Raw genomic sequence first — 25775 nt, 5'->3', positions numbered from 1 at the left:
TCTTGTTTAAACCTTAAGTGACTCTAAAAAGTTAGTTTCTCATGATTAAAATAGTATTACAGTTATAAACTGGGATCTCTTTACATAATCAATAAATAGAAGAGCCAAACAGTTAGGCTTCCAATGATAAGCCTCGTAGTATAGTTTGTATATATATATATATATATATATATATATATATATATATATATATTTGTGTGTGCATGTGTTTTTGTTATTAAAATGTAATTATTATGCCCATAAGAAGGTTTGTTTTAAAATTCACATTTTTTTATTGCGAAACCAATGCAAAATCGTTATGGGAGGAATATTTCAAATTACGCTTTTATTTCAAATATAATACGACATACGGGAAACTGAGAGGGATAACCGTAGATTTGGCTGTCTGAAATCAGAAATTATTGTTTACCAAAATATTGAAATACAAAAAAAAAAAGTTATTTGGTACAGTATATTTTTCCAGTTTTCCAAATTCTTAGATTAGGTTATTTATATTTTAGTTTATAGTTCCAAAGTTAAATATCACTCACTGTGAACTATTTATATACAAGTTGAATTCCTTATTAGTACATGAATTTGGACGTTTTGCCTTCTTCCGGTTGGTGGCTCTAAGAAATATTTTATTTTTCTACACGATTGTCACTTTGTGGATTCTGCATAGTTGTTTCACTGCATTCTTCAAAATAAACGTACTTTTTTAACCCGCAATTCAGAGAGTTCTAATGCACTGAGGAAATTAGTAACAGCCCTCCGTCATGGAACTTCCTTTTCTTAGCTAACTGATTACGGATTTACTAGTTATCAGTTTAGTGTTTTCATTATATTAAGTGTATTACCAAAATCGTACATAATGATTGTTTTCATAAAACATCTACCATGATTATGTCACTTATTACATATGTATACGCAAAACACAAAATAATTCTTAATAAGATTAGCAGTGTGAACTTAATAGAGGCAATAAGTGTTGCATAAAGATTGAGTCATCGAAGGATACAAGGCTAAAAACATTCATGAGATTTCATCTCAAGAATTCAGCTATCGTGTCAATTTAGTTATTTAACCTGTAAATGTTGTTTACTCATAATTTTCGTTAGTTCAGTATGCGTAAGTTTGATGTAAATCCTGGTTTTAGCATTAATAAATTTTATGTAACTTAAAAAGCGTGTTCAGATTTTCTAGTTCAACACACAAATCGTACCAATAAAACTGTTACTAGAAAATATCAGGAATTGTTTAACTCAAATAATAAGCTGTGAACCGACAACGCAATTTATACGGTGTAGCTGAACACAATGGAAATAAAAATAATTACCTCCACAACAGTCAATTCCTCCAGAATGCAGAAATGTATAATCTATTGTTTGTGTATTGCGCTACTCTACTTCCTACAATTGTATACCCGTTGTAGGATCATGTAATGTGGGCCAATTGCATTCATGAACATGGTCGCTGAAGATTGATGTATAATACATATTGTATCTAAACATATTGAGACAAAACCATTATATCAAAAAGTACCGTAACTTGGAAATTATGTAAATGGTGAGTTAGGCTTGAACTCACCTTCCTCTTATTCCAGCGTTTGGAATCTGACACTGCTACAGACTTGACTCCTAAAATCTGGAGTCATGTTCGTCTGAAGAGATAAAAAAGTCGGCATCGAAGAAGCTCAAAATGAACTCGTTACATCGTTACATCAGAGACACATAGACAATACGAAATATTGTAATGTAGGTGAAGAGGTATTCTCATTGCCCTATCAGATGTACAATTAAGTGCACTACGATGTGATAGACACGATCTCTAAGCACGGCGAAGCGACCGAGTTTTCTACACATGAAAGTAGCTATTGTGAGAAGGGTTGTTTCCGTGTGAATGTTGAATTAAGCTTCAGTTCACCATAATCTTAGTGCAGTGTCTGGATTCTGACACTGCTACAGACTTGACTCCTGAAATCTGGATTCATGTTCGTCTGAAGAGATAAAGAAAGTAAGTAACGAAGTCTGTAATAGTGAAAGATTCAAGGCTCTTCAAGGTTAACTCAACATTCATAGGAACAACCCTTCCCACCATGGAAATTATGTTGACTACCATCTTGCCCGGCCTTATTATTAATGTTGTCTTGCACTCAAGCTCTCCGTAGTTTGTTCCTGGACAAAGTGCTTTGGACCAACTTTATTTATAATTTTTCAATTAATTATCCCCATTACATTTTCACAAAATAATGATTCTAATTTCCTTAAAACTCTTATCTAATTTCTAGCTAGACCTTATCTAATTTAGGTCATATTGATAAGGCTCCCGTCGATATTCATTACGATGTTTATTCTCTTCTATTTTCAGATTCTGTGTAATTTTTGCCATAATTGATTCTCACCAAGGCCATAGGTCGATCACGTTTGTATTAGGCTCACCTGAATGCTCTACTGAGTCAGGCATTTGGCTAAGATTGTAATACCAGTAATTAATTATTACGGGTTATATTCCTTCCAGCGTCAGTGACCAGCCCACAAGTAATATATTCAACCGGCATTGTAATTAATAAAGTTGATGTCTGTTATACGGTATGTATTTTATAGCTTTGAAATGTTAATCGTGTTACTATTCGGAGATTAAAAGAGAGACGATGTTTAATAATGTATTACTTTGAGTTTATTATCTAGCCCTATTTTAATTCCAAGTGTTTGGTGCATAGACCATTGTGTATACCTATGTTCTCTAGTTTCGTGGTTATCTCTTGCATATGCAAATGTGTCGAGAAGTGCACGCCCTATCTGTTGGCTGTTTGTGGAACTGCGATAAGTTTTTACGATAACTTAGCGGCTCTTTCTTATGTTTATTTTCAATCTAAAAAACAAAACACAGCTGATTTGGTGGTGTGCCGCGTTTTGCGTACTAACTAATTTCGCGCCAGTTTCCAGCTAAAGCTACTTATTGTAAGTTTAGTTCATACCATTTCTTATATTTATAGCTATAGATTTAATCTCGTGATCATTACTCACTGTTTATTATTACTGGTATTAGTAACATAATAATAGAGTAATATAGAGTTAGTTAATAGCTAACCTAATATATATGCCCTAACCTTATCATTCTATTGGAGGGTAGAGGCTAGAATCTAGAACATGTGAGTTAGTCATGGCTTTAATAATTGTAAGAATTGTCCCTGTTGAAATAATAATTAGTTAATCTATCAGTCCTATTATAGAGAAGCTAATTTAGACAGAGGTAAAACAAGTTATAGGCTATTCTATTTAAATTATTTAAACAAAGTAGTTTACAATTAAAGACAAAAATAGAGCCAGAAAAGTACTTGGTGGGCAAAGGGCACAATTGAGTTGATTATAATTTCTTAACTTCACCATTACAAAATTAATGCCCAAGCCCTGATAAGAAGTGTCATAAATAAGAATTGCATAATTCAGAGTATTGCATCTTTTAATGTCAGTATGCATTTACAAATGGTGTGGGAACACTGTTATTTAGCTTACTGCTTCAATGTCAAGGAATCTTTAACCCTTGAACTGGCTGACAGTCATATTTTCCTCAGATTGCAGGCCATTTTTTTAGTGTTTGTACTCCTACTTTAAACATTTAGTAAAAAATACAGTCTTAATATAACCCTTTATGTGTAATACATTATATTTTCAGGAAAATGTGGGGATAGTTATGGTATAAACACATTATGCATAAACCACAAAAATATTACTACACTAAGATTTTAGTTATTTTTTAAAGTGGTGGAACTGTCCCTGCTAAAGTGTGATAATTTTATAAATATTAGAATTTGAAATAGCCAATTTGTTCTTCATTTTATCTAGTTTCAGAAAATATATAATGGTACCAAGGTTCTCTTGTAGAAAAATGATTTTTTTTAACCACAAATAATACACGAAAGGCTAAATTTGTAACTATGTGTAAGATTAGTTTTCAAAAATGTACAAATGTATAATTCTTACAACTAATTTAGTCCAAAATACACCAACATTTAAATAATTAGAAGCACTACAAAACATTAAATTAATTAATAACCAATTTATAATTTTTGAAAAGTGGTGGGACGAACCTAAATTTGTAACTACGGGTACAACTATTTTCAAAAAGTTTAAAAAGTATTTTCAAAATTTATCATAGTGTAGCCTAAAAGAGAGCTGGCATAACAAACCAATCCGATGATATATCACTCATTTTCAAAATGGATTGATGAAGACGATCTTTCTGCAAGTTTTATGATGTCACTGTGACATCACTGTTGCCAAATTTCACCGTTGAAATCAGCAATTCTTTCTGTTTCAAATGGCATATAAACAGTGGTTGTAGTGATGATTTTGTATTGTAACTGTCAAAACAATTGCGTTTAATATCAACATTATAATGTCGATTGTCAACCATAAATCGATTCAGATTGATATTATAATACTGATTGCCAGTTCTAATGTTAATGAAATAAAAACAATGGATACAAAACTTTATTTTTTTACTAATTAATTAAACTCTCAGTTCGTATTACTTTCTTACAAAATAAATTATTAAAAACAAAGAAAATTCTGTTACTAGACGTTTTACTTACAAAAATCTTTAGATCCAATCCAATATAGATTTAAACATTTAAACGGTTTTAAACATCTTATTGGGGTTGTGTCAAAGAAATCGTTTCTGTCTGTCTGTCTATCTGTCCACATGTGTGATGACTCTTCATAGAAGGGTCTTAGAGATTTTTAACTTGGTACATATGTTCTTGGTCCAAGGAAAAACTGTATTAGTTTGGAATAAAAAGATGAAAATTAAATGTAAAATAAAACCAGGTGTAACTTTTTTACTTTGGTCAAATCGGTAACCAAGATGACAAGAAAATTTCAATTAAACAAATAGAGTACAATCATATGACATTTCACCATGTGATATAGCAACACATTGATGAAGTTACTGTTGAATTTGGTGATAAGAGTTTCTTTACGTTCTATAAAGTCCTTGCATCCTGTTTTATCGAATCCGTTTATTTTCATAAAATTAGTGTTAGGCTAATTACTAATATGAAGTATTTGGCCTAGAAAAAAATACTTTCAATTTCCGTTGTTTTGTTTCTTATCAACATTTTGTAATAACTTACGGTGATCTAAGAAAACACAGAGTATAGTACAGCCACTATATGGGGGCATTGCCACAATATTGTTCTATTAAAAAAGAAAACATTTAGTTGATTCATTGTTTCATACACATGTATAGCTTATCTGGAGAGTAGTTATATTAAGAATATAATAATTAAATAATTAATTCAGTAGGTAACAATGATCAATACATAGTGATGCCAAATTTTACCTAGAGTATATTTTAATACTGATACCATTATACTGTATAACAATGTCTGCTTGTTTTTAATACCAGAAAAATAAGGACAAAATGTATTTTTTTTAAAGCATGGAAAGAAGTTTATTGAATTCTAAGAAAGCTATTACATTTTTATACAATACGTATAATTTTGTCAGTCAAAATTTAAAAACAATTAATTAAATATTTGTTGATTCCAAACATATTATGTAGCGTATAACATGTTACTGAGTATCTGGATGTGTATTATTATTTAATTAAAATACAGAGACAAAATGCATTTTTTGAATACAATTAAAACCAACAACTTATCACAGACTTCAAAAAGGAAGTTGGTAAAATATGATCAAATACATTATTTGATAGATATCTTTTAGTTAATATATTGTGCGACATTAAAAAACCAGCTATATCAAATCAATCTCAAGCTTTGGTCAATTAGAGTAATATCAAACTACTAATACATTTTCTCCCTATATTTCTATATTTTTTGTTTAATAAATATGTTCAATGTCTCTCATTTTGAAGGTAGAACTTTGAGTGAGGTTTTCAGGAAATGTTTATAGATTTTAATAATTAAACAATTTAATCATGAACATTGACTTTTCTGTTTAGTAACTAACAAAATATCGGAAACAGTGTATGAAACATTGGCAAAACTTGATAAGATAAAAAAGATAGTTCCATTGTTCTTATGGGACAAAAATTAGAAGGGTCGTCAATTCCAAATTCTAGGTGACCAGTTTGTCTGAAAATATTGAGAAAGGCAATTTGTCATTATAAAGGAACCACCAAAGCCTTCTTGAAATCGTGTTCTCCGTCAGTGAAAAATCTCTTGATTAAAAGATCCTAGAGATTTGAAACTTGGTATCTCTTGGCACAAGGAAGAATCTTATTCATTTTAAGGTCTAAGGGGAATCTGTACACTAACTTTTTCGTTACGTTCTATCGGTTCCTTCGATAGTGTATTGGTTTATTTAGAGTTGCAATTTTGATTATCACTATTGAGAATTACGATATGGCAATCTGTCTAGAGTCCAACTCTGGCCTCCGATCTTGGGTGCTTGAAGTAATCTTGACTCTCTGAGTTTATCATAGGAACTTAAGTAGGTGAAGAATATGATGCAGCAAAACTAAAGTTGCAAGAAATGCACACAACTGAGTTGAGTGACTTAAAAGTAGTCATTGTAGGTAGGTCTACCAGTGTTCTTTATTCCCTTTTCTTGCATTTCTACGCTTCTCTGTTTGTGTACATGTATGTTGCTAAGAATGCAAAATACTGTTGTTCAGAGTTAGCACAGTGCTGCTATCTGGTGGTTGCATGTTTAGTGTACAGAGATGAAGATATGGCCTCAAGCGTACACTATCACGCCTTGACTTGCTTGTCTGGGCAGGTGTTAACCATGTAGCATGAGTGTGTCAGTATTAGAGATGCCCAGCAAACAGTGCAGACTAAATGATACCAAACTGTTTTCTAATGATACCAAACTGTTTTCTTCCGGTTACTAAGGTCTTAATTGATATTATGAAGTACTGTAGAATGGGAATTGACTGAGTTTGGCTTGATTATGCATTTAGTTGTTCAACAACTACAATAGTAGGTCCTTTGAAAAAATACAGCTTATACCTAAATGGTATCTAGGCTTTTCACATGAAAACTTGAATATTCGTATAATTTTTGTCACAATTGGATAACAAAGATTCCTTTGGGAACTTTGTGTTTCTCTTGTTTTGTATCAGTTTTGCACTAGTAACTTTACGAAAGTTGAGATTGCTGAAGCATTTCTTTGTGATTCAGTTCAGCAATGGCTCCAGCCGCTAAAGCAAGTGCTTTTGGCCTTTTTCCACATTTCTGTGCGCAGCAATGGACAAGTTATCCTATCTAATTTTCTCCGTCCCTAATCATTACAGGTTTCCTGTTTCAATTGGGATGGGAAGCAAGTGGCTTCAGCTCAGAATACTCTTTTGACTGTGGAGAACAAATATTTATACACAAATGTATGCTCGAAGAAGTGGTAGACCAGAGCACTCCAGAGTTTTATTTATGGTTTTGATCTCAAGGAGAGTTAATCTGTGACTGTCCAATGCCAAGGACGAACTGTGCTCTCCTGTACATTAAGTCCAGTTCATCGATGTTTAAATCATTTGTCTCCCAAAATGAATACACACTGGAATTGTCATCAAATGTGCGAACAGACATAGATCAGACAGAAATGAAATTTTTCCAGCCCCTCGAGTGGAGGGCTTTGGTAACAGTCAGTCAGCTAGGTAGTATATAGGTTGTTTTCATTTGTAATAAAATACTTTAACAAAAGCTTCACTTTAATCACTAGAAAATAGGAACTAAGATCTGGGAGGGGAGGGTGCTTGTTACGTTCATAGTGAGAATGTACTTCTTCTTCTTCTTCTATGGGGCGGCCTAATGCCATGCACTTAAGCCTCAAGGGCGTTTTGTGCACACGGGAAGCACACCATGAGGCCTACCAGTCTATGATTTCAGCAGTTCCACAATCCGCCAAAACCAACCTATCAGGTCCTCCTGGGGAAATTCACCACCCTTGTCCAAACTACCAAAGATGGCATACAGCTTTCTTGCTATTGAAGGGCAAGGCAAGTGTTTGGCAGTTTCATCCTGCTCATCACACATTCTACAGAGCGGATCTTCCTGAAGGATGCCGACTCTGTGAAGATGCTTCCTCAGGTGACCATGTCCCGTGATCAGACCTATAACCCGAGAAGACATGATCTATTTAGTGAGAGAAGGTCAGACGTCACTATGGAGGAAGGCGACTGTAGTACCATTCTGCTCATTCTCATGCCCGGATGTAACCTCCACCTTCTCTCATGTTCAGTGCAAACCCATTTTGAGACAGCTTCAAAGGATTCACACCTTGGAATACCGCAGAATGGTTGAGAGCCTGTCATAATTGACGCTGAGCCTCGGTAGGCCGGGGCATCAGCTCTTTCATTCCCAGGGATCCCCTTATGACCAGGAACCCAACAAACAGTTACATTGTTGATTCTGGCAAGGGAAGAAATGACTTGATAGCAATCCCAGACAAGTTTGGATTTGAACACACAAGAGTCCAGCGCCATCAGTGCTGCTTAGTAACAATAATAATTTAAATACGTGGCAAAGATTTTTCAGTTTTTTTTATTATGGATTAGATACAGTTTTTTATTCTTTCACTAAATAATCAAAATGCACTGTTTACATCTAAAGAATTTTTTCAGACATTTTAGTTTGTTGGGTTAGACCTATTAAATTCTATTTTAACCTAAGTTCTGTATCAGTTACAATTTTTGTTAATATTAATAACTTTATAGTGTTTAAAATACCCGGATATATATATATATATATATATATATATATATATATATATATATATATATATATATATATATATATATATGAACATTGGGTATTTAGCCTGATTATTAAGTACCTAGGTATTTTACATCCCTAACTACAGATAATATAACATATGTGTAGAAATAATAATGTTGTATTATTTGTAGGTTTGGATCAGACGGACCAGTGTATGAAAACACAGTTGGGTACCTCCAGCCTTCCCCTTCTCTACTCCTGAGCTACTCCCCGGAGGATGATGTTGAGGACCACATCTATGACTACGTAGACAATTCTCTGCTCGAGTCTAGACCGGCAAACATCTTCTTGTCTTTGTTGGAAGGAGAAGGAACAACAATCAGCCCAGATCCGAACATCTATGAAGTCCCTCCTGGTGCCATATTCAACTCAGAATCGTGCTTCGAGGAACTGTTTCCACTGAGTGACATCTCCCCACCAAATGGGTTTCAAGACAAGTTGACGTGGGAACGCTTCCATTTAATCTCTGGCAACGGTGAGGACAACAATGAGGCCATTTACTCTCTCCCCATTAAATTTAGCCTGAACGGCTCCGCCATTGTGAAACCTAGAAAGAAGAAACTGCGGCCCGGTATCGAAGAATTGCTCAATCAGATTACTACGATGAAAGATACAACGATGGAAGAAGAACAGAAGGACAACAAAAGTGAGGAGCAGGAATTACCTCCTCAGAACGACCTAACCAAAGATGTAAGTTTAAAAAGTGAATCGAAATCTCCTACAGAACCGATAGATAGCGTATCTGAAAGTTTCCCAGTCACTGTAAGTACTTGTCCTAGTAGCAATGAAGTGATAGTAGAAAATATTAACCATGCCATTCCGATCAACCTGACTGTGCTCCAAGCAACTGTGGATAGTTTACCAGTAGAGGCAACAGAAGTTCCGGAACCCAGAGTCACCGAGACTCAAGATCCACTGAACTCTAAGGAGTTTACATCCATAATTGAAATATCAGGAGACGGCACATGGAACACGGCCAAGATCCCCTCCAGTCATGTGGAGACCTCGAAGGCCATTGAATCAATCATTCCGGATGAGAGTGCAGAACAAGACTTCCTAACGGTGAATGCCGATGCTAGAGCGAAACATGTCACCCTAGCGTACAGCGGACAGTACTACACCGGCAACTGCCCTGTGGCCAGCATCAAACCGATGAAACACGAACAAGACGCCTCCGTTGACACCAAGAAGAATATCGGAGCCCAGATCATGGAGAAATATGAGGAGGAAAGGAAGAAGATTATTGAAATAAAGAACCTACCGGACATAAGCTTGCTGGACGTAGATGAATCCTTGGAGGAGATACAAAAGGAGCGTCGAAAGATCATTGAGAGCCAAGCAGTGCGTGCCAAAAGGATAGACTCTTGGATCAAAGGTAATTTCTCAAACCTGTTTGGTATTTAATTTAAGTTTTTATAAGGTTTTTCACTGTTTTGAAACTAAAGGTAAATTTTTAGTAGATAAGGTGAAAGTATGTGAAAGGTGAACAACAATCTTTTACTAATCTTACTTAATTTTAATACATTTTAACCATTGAGCTGGCATGCAATGAATTCTCATTTCCAAAGGTTTATTTGAATTGGCAAAGGTGAATATTCGTCACCAAAGCAGACATGTACAAATGTTATGTATTCAAGTATTAATGTTTTTATAAATGACGTTTAACGAATATATTACGAAAGAGCATGAAATATAGTACTGGTTTATTGTTAGATATTGCTTTTTTCTACTCTGTTTGCCACAAAATATTTCGGTCTCTATAGAAAGCTGACGTCTGGTGATGTAATACGGGTTGGCCATGTTTGTTATTATGCTACGGATGAGCTAATTCTTGTGGATTTGTGAATTTTACAGTGTTTTATAGACTTAATCGTTTTCATTCTTTTGTATTTTATGAGTTTACTTTAATTATGAGTGAAAACTTCAGAGGCAGATCTAGCAATTTGTGCACATTTGACGGAAAAAGTAACTGTGCACTTTTGAATAAAACGGAAGTTTTTGTAAAAGTTGAGAAACAAACTATAAATATTGGTATATATTTTTGTAATCAACATAAAGTGTAGAACAGGTTATAAATTTACATATTTTGTTTACAACATACTGGTATAGAGTTCTACAATGGAGTATACAAAATATTTTCAAAATTTAAATATTGTTTACATATTAGGTCTAAAAAATTTAATTTCATGGAAACTATTGTTTATTATTATTATATTGTTGCCCAGATCTTTGTGAATGAATTGGTGTCTAATAGTTTACAACTGGACTTTTGGATAAAAAATGTTTAAAAGTTTATTAAAATAGGGCTGCCAGTACAGAGTGACACCTTGAGGGTTAGGATATGATGGCTTTCCTAATGGGGGTTATACTAGGAAAACAAAATAGCCATTCTCAGAACTTGTACTCACAAAATCCAGTACGACTTGTACGGGAAGGTCTTTGAGATACAGTAAAAGTTATTTTCTATTTATTAACATATCCTTTAGCAAAAACTGTATAACTACACAGCTCTATTGATGGGTGATTTAAAAAAATAACCTTTGTTACTACAGAATGGTCAAGAGCACTAAGTCCAACCACTTTTACAGACTCTGGGCAAAATGATGTAGGTAGACCCCTCTCCTTTCATGTATACTATTTACTGTTGACAAAATGATTAGTTAAAGTTGTGTTCAAAGCTACAAAGATAAATGTAGCCCAAGGAGATTCATAAATATTTACAGTAAATTTTTATTAGTACAGTTAATATTTGTGAGAGGTACAAATCACATGTCTATTTATAGCTGTGAGTCTATGCAAACAATTGATAGTTTTAGTAGTTTCGGCCTGATGTAAATTCTGTCTCAAGAACATTCTAGGGCCGGGTCCCAGGCAAAAGACCCGAGGAAACATTACCGACTACAGCCCTGTAAATGTTGAGACAATATTTTATAGTGCCTCTTTTCTTCATTCTTTACACAATGACTTTTTATTAGTTACAAATTTTAAAACCAAAAAGTTGACTGAAATGTGAGAAATACACGGATGTGTAAAAAGCAGGTTCGGGTAAATTTGCAGTGGTTGTGTTTAACAAACCTTTTTGTGGGATACAGGACCCCCAATGATTACTGGAAAACATGATGTAGGTAACAGAAATCGTATGTGTTTTTCAATCATTAACCCTTCAGGTACTGTAATATTTTGGAAAATGCAAACTGGTAACGTTAAATAATGGCTGTGATGTGAGCGTAGGTACTAAAACTGGTTTAGAACCTTGTGTTGCACTGGTTACAGAAACTGGTTTTCTCTGGTTTTTGCCTTATTATGGCCTGGGCCAAGGATGTGTGTACCTGACTGTTCAGCTATATACTCTCCAGAAATGTAAAATGTCTGTCCACCAAAGCCACGACAATTATATTTGGTGCAGTTTTAAGTAATATTAGTATTGTGTTGGTGAACCGTTGTGTAAGACCTTTCGGGATATTTGGAAAAATAGTATATAGTAAATTAATATATGGCGTACACCTTTTATATTGTGTTAAGTATTACTATAAAACATACTAAGTAAAATTCAATTACTAACACTTAAAACACGTGCTCCGCTGAATGTGAATATTCAAATGTTGACACAAATAAATAAAACTGGAATAAAACGTATTGAAATTTAAATCTAAATGAAGTATAAATAAACTATGGTTAGTGGAACAATTTAACTATACAAGCATTTATATAAACATTAAAAATTGTATTATGCGCTTTAATTTGTGGCGTGTATTGTATATTATGTTCTTGTTGTAATGTAATTACTAATTACAAATCCTTAAATCGACTTTTATTTTTCAAATTTTTAAAGTTTTGCTGCAGTTATGTTTTGCTCAAACCATTCTGGAAATAAAACTGAATTATGGATAGTTAAAGTACTTTTAAATAAATGAAAGTTAGAGCTTATAGACTTTATAGAAGTGTTTATTTGTTTGAAAACTTATTTGTAAACAGGAACCCTGAATAGCGTAATTAACATAAAACAAAAAAGAATTGTGATAAATCTGAAAGTAAACATGATTCATAGGGCAGCAAGTCATTTTAGACCTCCCATCCTGTGGTAATTAACACCTAATTAATTTAGACATACATTAGTCTTCGTGACTCAGGTTTTCTCTCTACGTGTAGTTACAGTCCTGGCAGTTATAATTCCATTTGAGCATGAAAAGTATCTCCTCACTGTGTCTTATTTTTAACCCAATATGTCATCCAGTGGTTCCATACAAATGACTTTAAAATTTTTATGATAGAGAAGAGCTTCTGCGAGCTAACAAAATTTCTGGTCTGTTCAAAGTGATCCCCTTCAGTCTATATAGTCCTTGAAGTTAAATTTTTGTACATAAAAAGTTTTCAATCACTCATTTTTGGGATCATTACGAATTGTGTAGTGTTATAAATTTCCAATGAAAAGTGGTAATTATGCATGTAACTTAAAGTTCACAAATTTGTTCTTTATGGAAAACCTTTAAAAGTCTGTGGAGCATTAGAGCCTCATTATCATAACCTCTATACAAATTCCTCAAGTAAACACAATCAAATGTGCCTAGTTTGCTATTCTTCTAGCTTAATAGCCTTCATTATTCTGGTACACACCCAAAGGTAATTGTACTCAGTAGTTTCTTTCTTGATCATAGTGTTTTTTTCCATTATCAGAATGGTTTCATCCATGTATCACTCTTTGTAGATACACTAACTATATTGACCTCATCAATCCCGTAGAGCCATTGGATATTTGCGATTCGTTTCCTGGCTGATTGTTACTTGTTCACCTTTTGGTTTTTTCTATCAAATTGTGGAGTTTATAAATGTGAACCATTATGGTGATTTTTAGAAATTCAAACAAAAATGTAATTTGCATGCTGGAACAATTTTGGTTTGACACCTAAGCCCTGACAATGGCTCTCCACACCAAGTCCGAAATATCTCAACATTTTAATTGCTTGTGCAATGATTTGACGTGGTGTGTACTGGAAAAGATACATGTTAGTTGTAAACTGTAAACCTGGTTCTTTTCTGAGAACAAACTGTCTCAATCCTAAAATAGATTGGGTAAGTTCTAAATTGTCCTCTTTTAATAACGATTTGAAATCTGAAAAGCGAAAAGCAAAATATGCTCTCACAATAAATTTATGAATTGATGAATTTGAATTTGAAGTCCTGTTGGTATGCTTACAGTGATGGGAATTTGTCCTCAAGGGAGTTAGATAAATGTGATGGGATCGTCACAAGGGTGGATCATCCGTTGTTTCGAAACTTTTGTAATAGTGAGAAAGCGAGATCAATAAAGCTTATCGATGTTGACAGGAGGACCTGTTCCCCTTGATGCTGACGGGGTTCCTGTCAAATGTGAGCTCCAAGACTGCGACGATGCCATTCCACTCCCAGACTCCGACTCTATCAACATATACCTGGATGAAAATGGTGAGTTCTACTATCATGCATATTAATGTGTTCACTGTTGACATGTAATACATATCATATGTGGGCGGATTAAGGGTGCCATTTTGAGGGGAGCGGTTTGCCATCCCGGGGGTCTGGTATATTTGAAACACCCCTCCCCCACCACAATCAAGTGAAGTATCAGAAGGTCGACCCCAGGAACAATTTTGAAATTCAGACACAAAACTAGATAATTTTGAAGAATTTCAACTATGGTTTCGGAATATTTATTATTTGATGCTTAAATGTACATATAATGTACTATAATGTACATGTATAATAAATGACATTAACTCCCTTAACAATAAACTCCCAATACGCTTTAAAAATTAACCATGAATCTTCAGGAAGAGGCTCCGGAGCTTCTAATAGATGGCATGTTCTACTCAGTAGACGAATTTCTTCGATGACGCTGTTGGGGCTCTTGACTTTCTGGTTCAAATGTCATACCTGAAGTTTGTCAAAATCTGGCAGATATGTGTAATTTGTTAAGTTTATTGTTAAGTTCTTTATTATTATTAAGCTTATTACGTTTATCTCAATTTGAAATAAAGATATGAATTTGAATGAAACTCCTTTTTTTATTAAAATATTACTCTTACTAGGCTATCTGATACGGGTGTTAGAGCGACCGCATAAAGATAGATACGTTCCGACTCAAAACAAATTGTTTCGACTGGTCATGCCACTTCACACAAGTCAAAGTATTTTGGTTCAAAATATGTTTCGGTAAACAATCTCAACTGTGCAGTGACTACTGGACTGAAAAGTGTGTTTGTACGGGTTCTTTACAATGGACGAATATATAGATATTACCGTTCTGTTATGGGAGATAATTTATTGTTAAAGCCACCACCAGAAAGATAAAGAAATTTTCACTCTGTTATCCAAAAGAGGCATATTTCTAGTTTCACCGCAGAACTCGGAAACAATCGAATGAAGCCTTATAACAAGGCATAGTGATATGAAGAGGGTACGAAGGTAGAGACCTCTTACAGTGAAAATCTCAGACTCAGGAATAATAAGCTGCATGTTGTGATCTGTGTAAGAGTGCCTGTTGAGGCTCTAATGAAACTGCAATGTAAAACTATAATTTCCACAGCTGGATTCTCAGAAAGAAATCTCAGAGTAGAGTTTGTTTTTGCAAATGTGTATACAAAGACGGACTAGATTCAGAAACAGTATACTAAGAAAACCAAAAGGCATAAATCTGATTTTGTTCTATGCAAATGCTTTTATTGCACCTGACATAAAGTCGCCTATTTTACTGAATGAGTGAACCTCGTTTATTCGCACACCTCATTTTTCTAGATTTGTCGGTGAATCCTAATCGGTTTTACAGAGAGGAGAGTGTCTAATGTTTTGGATAATAAGCATATTTTGTTGAACTTCCAGTATGATTTTTTTCTGTTTACACATGTTCCTCGTTCAGAATAATGCGTACAGTATAATTTCAAATTAACGGTGCTGTAATAAGTCTACCAGAACTTGATAATTGTAAATTTGGGGAACGTAAGTGATTGGCTTCACACCGACAATAACATCGGTGCAATTTCTACTAACGTAGAAATTGTATCAGTAGCTTGTTCTTCAATGTAACAGAGGAGAGTGAAATAGATTCTGATAATAAAGGACCAGATGTAATTACTCATTTTGATGCCTTGGCACAGGTATACTTGTTGATTGACTTGTTGACTGGCTGACTGTTTACATTGAACGACAGTCAGACAATTCATCATCAGGAATGATGGGATTGAAATTCAGTCCAAGCTCAATTGTAATTTCTGGAAGCAGTTTACCAAGTATAGCAAAAGAGGCTGACTATACATTATTTGTTTTTGATTATTATTTATTTATTTCCTCTACACTTAATCTCTTCAAAATAGTATAATAAATTGGCTCTTTTACTTTCAACAGATAAATTCCTTGTTAGTAATCTGTAATTATTTTTTTAATGTATTTCTGGTTCATCTGGAGTTTTGTTTATCTGGAACACTTCTGGTCCCAATTATACGAAAAACCATATTGTACTGTATTTTCCAAAACAAGGTTTTGAATATTGATTCTCAAAAGTCCTTCATAATTTGAGTGCGACTCTGTAATGCACCACTCACTGTGGTGTATTCAAGGGAACAGTGCTGAAGGGAACAGGTTTCTACTAAACTCTTTGAGAAAAAATATATTCTGAGAATGGTGTATTTAATAATAACTTTAGTAATCGTTCACATATTTGAATCAATGACCTTTGTGTTCAGATATCTTTGATGTGTTTTAGTCTAGGAATTTTTATTTTGCATCTAGGAACCATAGTTTAATTTCCTGGAAAGGACCGCCACCAATTAGTTTATCTATAAGAATGGAATGTCAAAAAATGCATCCTCACATGATCTGGCCATTCACAATTCTTTGGTGATACGGTGTGATAGACATCCAAAATCTGTTTAAGCTTCTTTCTTGTAGTGTTGTGTGTTTTGAGTCGGATGTCTGTAGTTGTATTAATATTCCTATATAAAAATCTGAGTGTATGGTGATTATATGTAGTTTAACTCACCAAAAGAGATAACGTTCAAATGCTACTGATACATGTCAATTTCTCTAGGAACTCTTTGAAATTCTATATTGCAGTTCTTTACATAATCTTGCCATAAAAATTAATTTAAATTTGAGTTTGTTAATCTTAATTTTACAAAATCTGCATCATTATGCAATTTACATGATTCGCATATGTATCTCATGGTTGTTTTATCTTCATCGATTTATAATGGTTGATAATGGTATGTTAATTGTTGTTTGCGGAAAATGTTTCTGTTATTGGTGCTATGTTCAGTTTTATTTAGGATATATCGAAATGGTTTGAGAGCTTTATATCTTATTCCAATACGTAATTATAATATTGTAAGCCCGAAGAAAAGAAGTAGTCTATTATACAGCAATGCCTTTAGAGATAACATATTTCACTAGCTATAATCTTCTTTTTGGCAGAGACTAGAAATTTCATATTTAGAATCAGAAAACGTCACTCAGTCTCTAGGTTCTGTTGTTGCTCTGGAATCAGTAGCATTCTTATATTTATCTTATATAAGTAGTATCTTATATAATGATATCAAGTCGACACTTCTTTGTGCAACACTCACAGCTAATCTAAAATTGATAACTGCATACAATAATCTGTTGCATTTGTTATCAATAAGATGTAAGTAAACAAACACAAACAAAACCATTACAGTAATTCACGCTTTGCATCTTAATTTCTGAACTGCTCTAATATAACAATCTGGGGTGAAAACGAAATTTTTCTAAAAAGGCACAATGACATCATTTGAAAGTCTGTACCCACAGAAGGACTACCACAAGGTTCAGTAATGTTGTAATTACGAGTTTAGGATTCTGAAGGTCCAAACATATAATTTGTCTACCATAGAAAGCATTGAAACTGAGTTTTGGACGGAAAAACTTAATCACGAAGAGTTATTCTCTACAGAAGCTATGTGACATTTATTGGAAAGTTTTTGAATGTGTTTCCCCTTTTATACTGATTAACGGCAGAGACACTGTAGTCAGATACCCAACTATAGATACAACACTAATAATAATATAATATGTAATATAGAAAATAATATGTTGAATTCATGAAAGTTGTTTTAGTCTTTTAAACTCACTAAAATACTAAGTATCTAGCTGATTTAAATTTTTGAAAAAAACACATAAGACTAATATGTATGCTTATTAAAAAGCTTTGCTTGCTTCCCCTTTTAACTGCAGATCAAAACTATTTTTCTTCGATTCTGTTTACCTTGCACTACATGTGTACAATTAAATCTCCATTACATTTACATAAGTCTTTTCATAGTGTGATACTTTAACAAATAACTTAAAAATAAAACTTTTTGCAATTGAAGTCTCCTTGATTTGGATTAAAAAATGCAAGGTTTTTTATCCTCTGCCAAGAAATTTCCTGGTGTTACAAACTGAGCAATCCTTGGTGTACCTGTGTCCACAAGAAGCAGAGGAAACCTCTGATTGCACTATGTCTTAGAAGGACCTGCTCTCTGCCTTGTGATCCACCATGAGCAGGGATAGTGGCTACTATATCTCACTCATGTCACCTGGGAAGAAGGGGAGTCCAGCTCTGTTCCTAGCTCTTCCAGTAAAACCGGGGTAGGGAGCAGTACTCCTTTCATGTTTAGGCTTGCAAAAACCTTTAACTTAAGGGAACTCAACATACTTTAATAGCCATTCTCTGCAGTAAACGAGACCTAAGAAACAACCCTTTTACCCCAATATCTTGAAATTTGCAGTTAATGATGAACAGCTGCTGAATATCCACGGGGTTGTAAAGGAAATTTCATAGTCATCCATGAACGTTTGCAGATGGGACTTAAAAAATTACTTAATATGATTTTAATCGGACCATTCATACTGGCATCCATGGACGTCTTGAATGAGTTAACAAGGATCGTTCGCGGAGCGATCAGCGTGGAACATTCAAGTGGACGGGCATGCACTGTATTCCAGTCCACTTGTGTTCAACTCACCGACTATTGTTGTTCAGCATCTTGGGAAGCGATAATTTGTTGGGAGTTGATTATTTAAAGTGGAACAGCTGATTGATGAAATTCGACAAAGTAAGGTTCTTTGAGATAAGTACAGGGAGAGAAGAATACATAACATTAGATTTGGAAAACAAGGCCTGAATTGCCTTGAATCTTCTAAAAGATAGTGTTTACAATTATTCAAACAAAATTTTAATAACAATAGTCTGGTTTTATAAATTGCAAAGATTTATCACAATTCATAGTTTAGTTTTCATCTATATAACTATACTTTGTGTTGTTCATCGTTTTTTACTTTCTCCATCTTTAATGTAGAGAAAGTATTCCGATGGTGTGAAAAATGAAAGTCCACAAAAAAAGTTTTCTAAACATGGTGTGAAAGTATTGGGAGTGCCAATTTTGCTGAACGGCCCAGGAAGTCTGAGTTAGAGATAATGTAAGTTCAAATCCCGTCGTGACCATTGCACTTTTTATCAGTACCCTTTACTGTATCAACTCTCCCCATATTCTGTTTGATAAGATCCTCACACAGACAGATGGTTCAAGAGGACAGGCAGAAAAAAACTTTAAAAGGGATCGGTCACTCCTTAAAAAATTTTTTTTAATGTTCTGTCTCAGGGGAGCATTAAAAGAATGTATAGATATCTGAAAAAAATGTATACAATATTTTTTAACCATAAATCAGTTGCATGACCTTAAGTCTAAACATTCTATAAGTGTTTTTATGAACAAACTAAATGAAGATATACTTTATCAGGAGGAGCTATGAAATATTTTGTTTGTAAGCATGACCATTCAAAATATGTTGTGTTGATCTTATATATGTCATTGCTATGGACATGTATAGGATTAAGTGAACAAAGCAAACAATAGTAGTATTTTATAATGTCTACAAAGTAGGGCTATGTTAAAAAAGAATTAAAAGAAATTATAGTAACTATGGTCCACAAGAGCTAGAAAAGGTGTTCATGTATATGTTAACAAGCGAAATACAAAATAATGTAATACTTATAATTAATGATCTTTTTATAATTCAGAGTCACTTGTTATAGAAATATTAAAATGTACATAATAAGGTGCTATTGCCAAGGAACACTAGCTTTCTCAGAATTGAAAAATTTCACGAAATGATTCCTTATGGGTTCTTTTTTGGCTTTAGCACCAAAAACGAGTGATTAGCTTCCAGTATGTGCATGAGGTTGTATAATTTTCTGAGCAGAGCAAAATCGAGTACAACATATCAACTATAGAAGATTTTAATCTGAAATAGGTTGACTATGTCAGCTCAATCTAATCCAGGTAACTCGAACATTATAAATTTAAGTATATTACGATTTCAATTCAAAACAATATAAATATAATCACTAAATCAAAAGAATTAAAGCGTAAAGAATTATACAAATAGTGCCTGCGTGGAACAGTTTAGACCCGTGTGGTGTAACAATCTGATCGGGAAACTGGCTGGTATATATATATACCTAATGTGCTTTTTATACATTCTCATTTGTATTATACATTTAATAGGTAACAGAGTACTATGCCATCTCTTGATAAAAAAATTAAGTTCAACTGGTCTGATAAGAGTAATAAATGGAATATAATTTTAACCTTCAGAGGTATATCTGCTACACTTACATTACCTAACCCACCTCCCACCTTCCCAATATCGATATCACCAAAGTGAAATTTGTTATTCAATATACTCCAATGGTTAAAGATTGATTAGACATCATACTTCAGAATGAGATAATATTCAGAATCCCAATCTGAAGTGTGTTAATTTGTTTAGATTGATAGACTGTGTCAACAAAAAATATTCTAATTATTATTTTAAACCTGCTTTATGTACAACTCTCTGCCCAACATCAAACTTTATACTTAAAGGAAAAACCCCTTCAATTTTATATAGGGTTAATGCTTTGAATTATACTGATTTTTTCATTGTTTAATTTCATGGGAAAGTTATTGATTTTTTTTAAATATTTGGATAGTTAAGAGGATTGGATAGAATACCTCTAGTTTTTGGTTGCAGTTCACAAGTGATGATTTCTCATTTAAGCGAGTTTCCCTTGTCAGATTAAAAGTAAAAAATTAAAAATCCTTGCTTCAATAATATGCTAATAAAAATAGTTCTTATTATTTTGTTTAACTATCATGCTTTGAACAAACAATTTTAACCTATTCATGGATTTCAAATTTTCTAGCAATTACAAATTTTACAAGTATTCTTACACGATATAAGAAAATATTAAAATGCAAAATTAATTAAAAACTCACAAAACATTGGTACCCCTTTTGATGTCATCCAATTAAAATAACAACTAGTTATGCCTACAAAGATGGAATATTGACAAAGTTAATTTTATTAGCATTTTGAGATAGTAAAATTACATATGTAACCATTGTTTACCCCATATTTGTAGATAAAGTATCAAAACTCAAATCAATTTTTGTTTGGTTTTAAAACTATCACAATTTTTAAACATTTATTATATACATGCATTTTATATACATTTATTAAACATCTAGGTTTTCTTAAGGTAATTTAACATACAAAACCACAATGTTTTAATTTAAACTGGTTTAAGCGCTATGATTAGTTAAGTCAAAACTACTATATAAAGTACACTAAACGAAGTGGAATAAGACAAAGGACGGAAGCATCGCTAAATTTACTTCACCATGCAACTGTTTGAACTGGTGAATGTATCTTTGTACGGCGCCTGTTCATATATGCGTATGCAATACCCGCAGTACACGTCAGTACACCGATTGCCTTCCGATACAATTAAGGCGCTGATCTTACGCGTGACTTATAATTCACGAAATAGGTGTTACTTGTCATACAAGTTCTACTCCATCCGTGGTGCATATTAGTGGAAGGAAAACGTTACGGCAGCCCCACAAGGGAAAGCATTTTTCCGCAGCATGAAAGTTCTAATGGTCTCAATTAGGGGGAAATCATAGCGGTGGCATCAAGTGAGGCAATTAAATTGTGTTGCATATAATTGAATTCACTCTCCGTCTTTGGTACGCGATCTGTTCCAGAACTCTTTGGCAGACGAGGATACCGTAATACTGGACTGTTCTAAATATATGATGTCTCCGAACATTTGAAATAGGAATAATTGTAAAGTTGGATGCTATTTTCAATGCATGTGGCATTGAAATATTTCGCTATATAGAGATAGTAATTCTAGTTAATAATATTCAAATATGAATCTTTGTTGTTTAATACGAAATGTGTGAATGGAATGCCACAAGGGACATTGATTACGAAAAAATGTTTAAACACATTTTTTGCTTAGAAATTGCCACTGTTAAAATTGTAGGTAATCGTTTTGAATATTTGTAATTCATATGGACAGATAAAAAAATGTTAATACATCGTTAAATGTTTACTTTCATAAAATAATTATATATATATATATATATATATATATATATATATATACATTTAATGAAGTTTTTAAATAATGTATATAAAAATGTGTATATTTGTAAATGCGTTACAGAATTTAATCTCAGATTTAATGTAAATAATATGCTTTTGATTCTGTTAAAATGCGATTGACTTTGGACTGTAAACAGCACATACACATCTGAAAATGTTGTGACAATATTATTTTGTGCCCTTTTCATTCATACTCTTGCTATCACAACAAAGAGGTACTATATAAAATGTTAGGTGTTTTGATGTTCTTGACTTGGGGTGGTTACAAAAATTCGCCTCTTCCTCAAAACGATCCCTAATTTAGTTTTTTTTTTTTCAGAATTACAAAAATACTATCTTTTTACAGGATATATTCGTCTATTATCGACCGTTAATACATACTCTATTGGGTGGGCCTAAACTAGGAAAAGCCTATGGCCGATAGGCCTGAAGTTTAGAGATAGCGCATGTTGACATTCTGCCTCTACTTTTAGCACCTTTTATCAGTATTGTTGACCTTGAGAGATCCGGGTTCGAATTCCGATGGGGTGATTACCGTATCTTGTGTTCCTCAATACTTATTGAAATTAAATTACTACATGTACAAATTTAATGAATAAAAGTTATGTAACAGGCGTTTTGCCTTCCAGTCACATGTTTAGTTTGCTTCATTAAACACACGTGTGACAGAATACTGCAAAATACAAAATAATTTATGAATTGAAAGTAAAGGCTCGGCGGTGTAATGCGTAGCACTTTCGCCCTGTAAGTGAGAAGATGTGTGTTCGAGTCCTGGCTGGGCAAGTACTTTTTGTTTAGCATATTTCTTGAAATAGAATTAGGCTATTTTAACATATACAAATTTATATTTTATACAGTTTTTGATGGATAAAGATGGAGGGGTGGATCTCGGGACACCTTTTCAGGAATTGGAATATAACTTTTTTAGTCACTGTTACAACTTTGCCCATTTCCCCAAAATTGAATTTTTTGGGGAGGGGGGCTCAAAATTTTTAAATGTAAAGACCCCACTTAAATGTTAAGTGACACCTCATTTGATAAGTCTTGATAAAAGAAGAAGAATAGTGGAAACTAGAGCTTTCTACCTCAACCCAGTACAAAATGGCAGCTCATTGAAATTAATGAAGCTAAAAGCATGGGGATCCTGCTCAACTTTCAATGGACAAAGATAGAAAAATGAAGGCTTCCCCTTTCTTATCAGTTTTTAGGAAGTTCAATATCATGTTTCAGTTTCTGGTCGGAATTAGCAAAATTAAGACGTGTTTTTGTGATACTTTACGTTGAAATGGAGTGTTTAAGTAAACGAGATAACTAAATTGTGTTGGTTGTTGCCAAATTATACAGCATGAAATTTAATGTGTATTATAATGTTCGCTTATCTCTTTCCAACAACTTTATCGACTATTACATAGTTGGATAGGAATGAGTAATAAGTGATAAGACTAATGGGTAATTTAGTTGACCGAGTCCCTTGACTATTCGCCCTGACCAACACAACTGACTTATTTGACTGATTTGTTTATTTTTTAATTTTTCAGGTTTATATTGAAACTTAATTAATGCAACTCCTAAATGGATGATAGAGTCATGAAAATCATGTATAATATATACGAATATTTATAGTTACAGTAGATTAAATATTTAAAATTAACTCATAATTAATAATTTAAACCTTATATAGAATTAATTCATGAAGGACTTGAAATAAAATTGTATTTAATTGTGTTATTTTGAAGAAATAGCTATAAAGGTTCCCGCTGACAAGTATTGTACTTAGCGGGGCCTCAGTATTGTGTTATTTCTGGAATAAAAGCAATTTAATTTAATTTAATTCAATATAGCTATGAATTGGTTTAGAAAGGTTAGAAGATTAGTTATAAATTGTGTACTCTACCACTCCTCTAGCCTCTATTTATTAAAATTATAATTCTAGTTTTGTGCGCATATACTACGTGAACGAACCACAATGCGAGTTTATACGAATATAAAGGACTTCATGAGGTTAGCAGAATAATTATTGAAATGACGGAAGTTTCGTTCATAGATAATGTAAAGCCGGATTTCGGTGGATCCAAACCGGTTTTATAGATTTATTGACTTTTCGAGCTGGTTATGTGCAAAGGTAACGGTGGACGCTTACAAGATAAAAGAGACACCGTAAAATGTGGTCTCTTCTTCACTACGTTAACCCCACCAGTGATGGTATAATCGAGTAACGGTTCATAATTCAAATACTCCTATTTATATAGTTTACAAGCTATTCGATTGGGGAAGGATATTATCGGTCAAATCCAACATAACTGTAAATTTTATCTCAATAATATTTAGTGCTTCGGATGCTGCTTTGACTAACTTTTTTTGAAGGGGGATTTTCAAACGCCAATCGCATTTTAATTGAGGATACTAGACGTCTTTAAGGGAAAACGATCCAAAACCCTCTTACAAATATTTATTGACCTCCCCGGGAATCGAACACGTGACCTCTCGGTTAGAGAGCCGCGGCCTTATCTCTAAGCTACGGTGAAGGTCATGCATCAAGGTCATAGTGCTTTATTCTTGTAACATGTGCATCACTGTGTAAAAGCCTTGTTATACAATAATACTGAGATTAATTCTGTCGACGTGGTCCTGTACGAAGTATTCATTTAGGAACTAGTCATATCCTAGGGTTTTTTAAAGTCCAACTCCCACATGAATTTTGAACTGTCTTGAGTCGTCAAATTGAAGACCGATAATGTTACAATTCTTCTTTCAACAAGCCCAAAACGAAATGTCTCACAATCGGGTTACTATGAAAACATATTTACAATACCCCTAATGTTTGGGGAGAGGTCAAATTTGTTATCAATAACCACCATGGTTTGATAGCTAATTTTTAAGGCCTTGACCAAAATAGAACAATGTTCAAAATTTGGGATAAGTTGGCGCCATCCTACTTTGTTTGGAATAGTCCTAAATTTGATTTCTTAGAGTAGTTTCTTCTCCCCGAGAGCTTTGATGTGATTGGTCACCCCCATTTAACATTTTGAGTTGTCCCACTCCTTACTTTTGTTGAGGGGATAATCTTTAAACCCACCAAAAACGTGTTCTGGTGAATCTATCACATATCCCTAATAAAGATTTGAAAAATCTTTTTAACCGGTCAAAATTTATGGTAAGAGACCGGGACGTTTAGGACTTTCGGTACGTTCCTGTAGAAGTACGGAAGGAAATAAAATGGACGACAATCTACGGGCAACGAATTGACAGTTGTGACCGAAGCTCCTAGCCTACAGGTATCCGAATATTACGTATCATGCCGCGCGCCAGGAAATGCCCCAAGTCATAATTAGCGGCGTTCCTGGTGCCTAATAAATGCTAGGCTCAGAGCTCGCGCCAATAGTCCCGCTGTATAGCCATACCTTCTGTACTAATCACTATCAGAAATCAGCAAGGCGACTCTCTCTTTCTCTGCTGTTCCTCCCCCCCTCCCCCGTTGCGCCGCCCGACGCCGTGCCGCCTCCACACTATTAACGTACTTCACGCTCCACAAGCACCAGGCATCTCACTTTTAACCGTGCGTTTCCACCTGGAAACCCTCTGGAGAATA

The 25775-nt window shown here is 33.9% G+C and overlaps 1 protein-coding gene across 4 annotated transcripts in view; it reads left to right on the top strand.

Annotated features, from left to right (window-relative positions):
• The window catches only part of LOC124369909 (nascent polypeptide-associated complex subunit alpha, muscle-specific form-like), a 183801-nt gene that overhangs the window by 92825 nt on the left and 65201 nt on the right, over window positions 1-25775 (top strand). For all 4 annotated transcript variants that reach the window (XM_046828080.1, XM_046828081.1, XM_046828079.1 and 1 more), the window contains 2 exons: window positions 8851-10094; window positions 14045-14161. In XM_046828080.1, coding sequence (XP_046684036.1) covers window positions 9323-10094; window positions 14045-14161 — 889 coding nt within the window. In that variant the 5' untranslated portion in view covers window positions 8851-9322. The remainder of the gene's footprint in view (window positions 1-8850; window positions 10095-14044; window positions 14162-25775) is intronic.

The sequence above is a fragment of the Homalodisca vitripennis genome, chromosome X (genome assembly GCF_021130785.1).
Source record: "Homalodisca vitripennis isolate AUS2020 chromosome X, UT_GWSS_2.1, whole genome shotgun sequence".
NCBI classification, from domain to species: Eukaryota; Metazoa; Arthropoda; class Insecta; order Hemiptera; family Cicadellidae; genus Homalodisca; species Homalodisca vitripennis.
The sequence above is the reverse complement of the archived record's forward strand: the minus strand, read 5'-3'. Positions and strand labels throughout refer to the sequence as shown.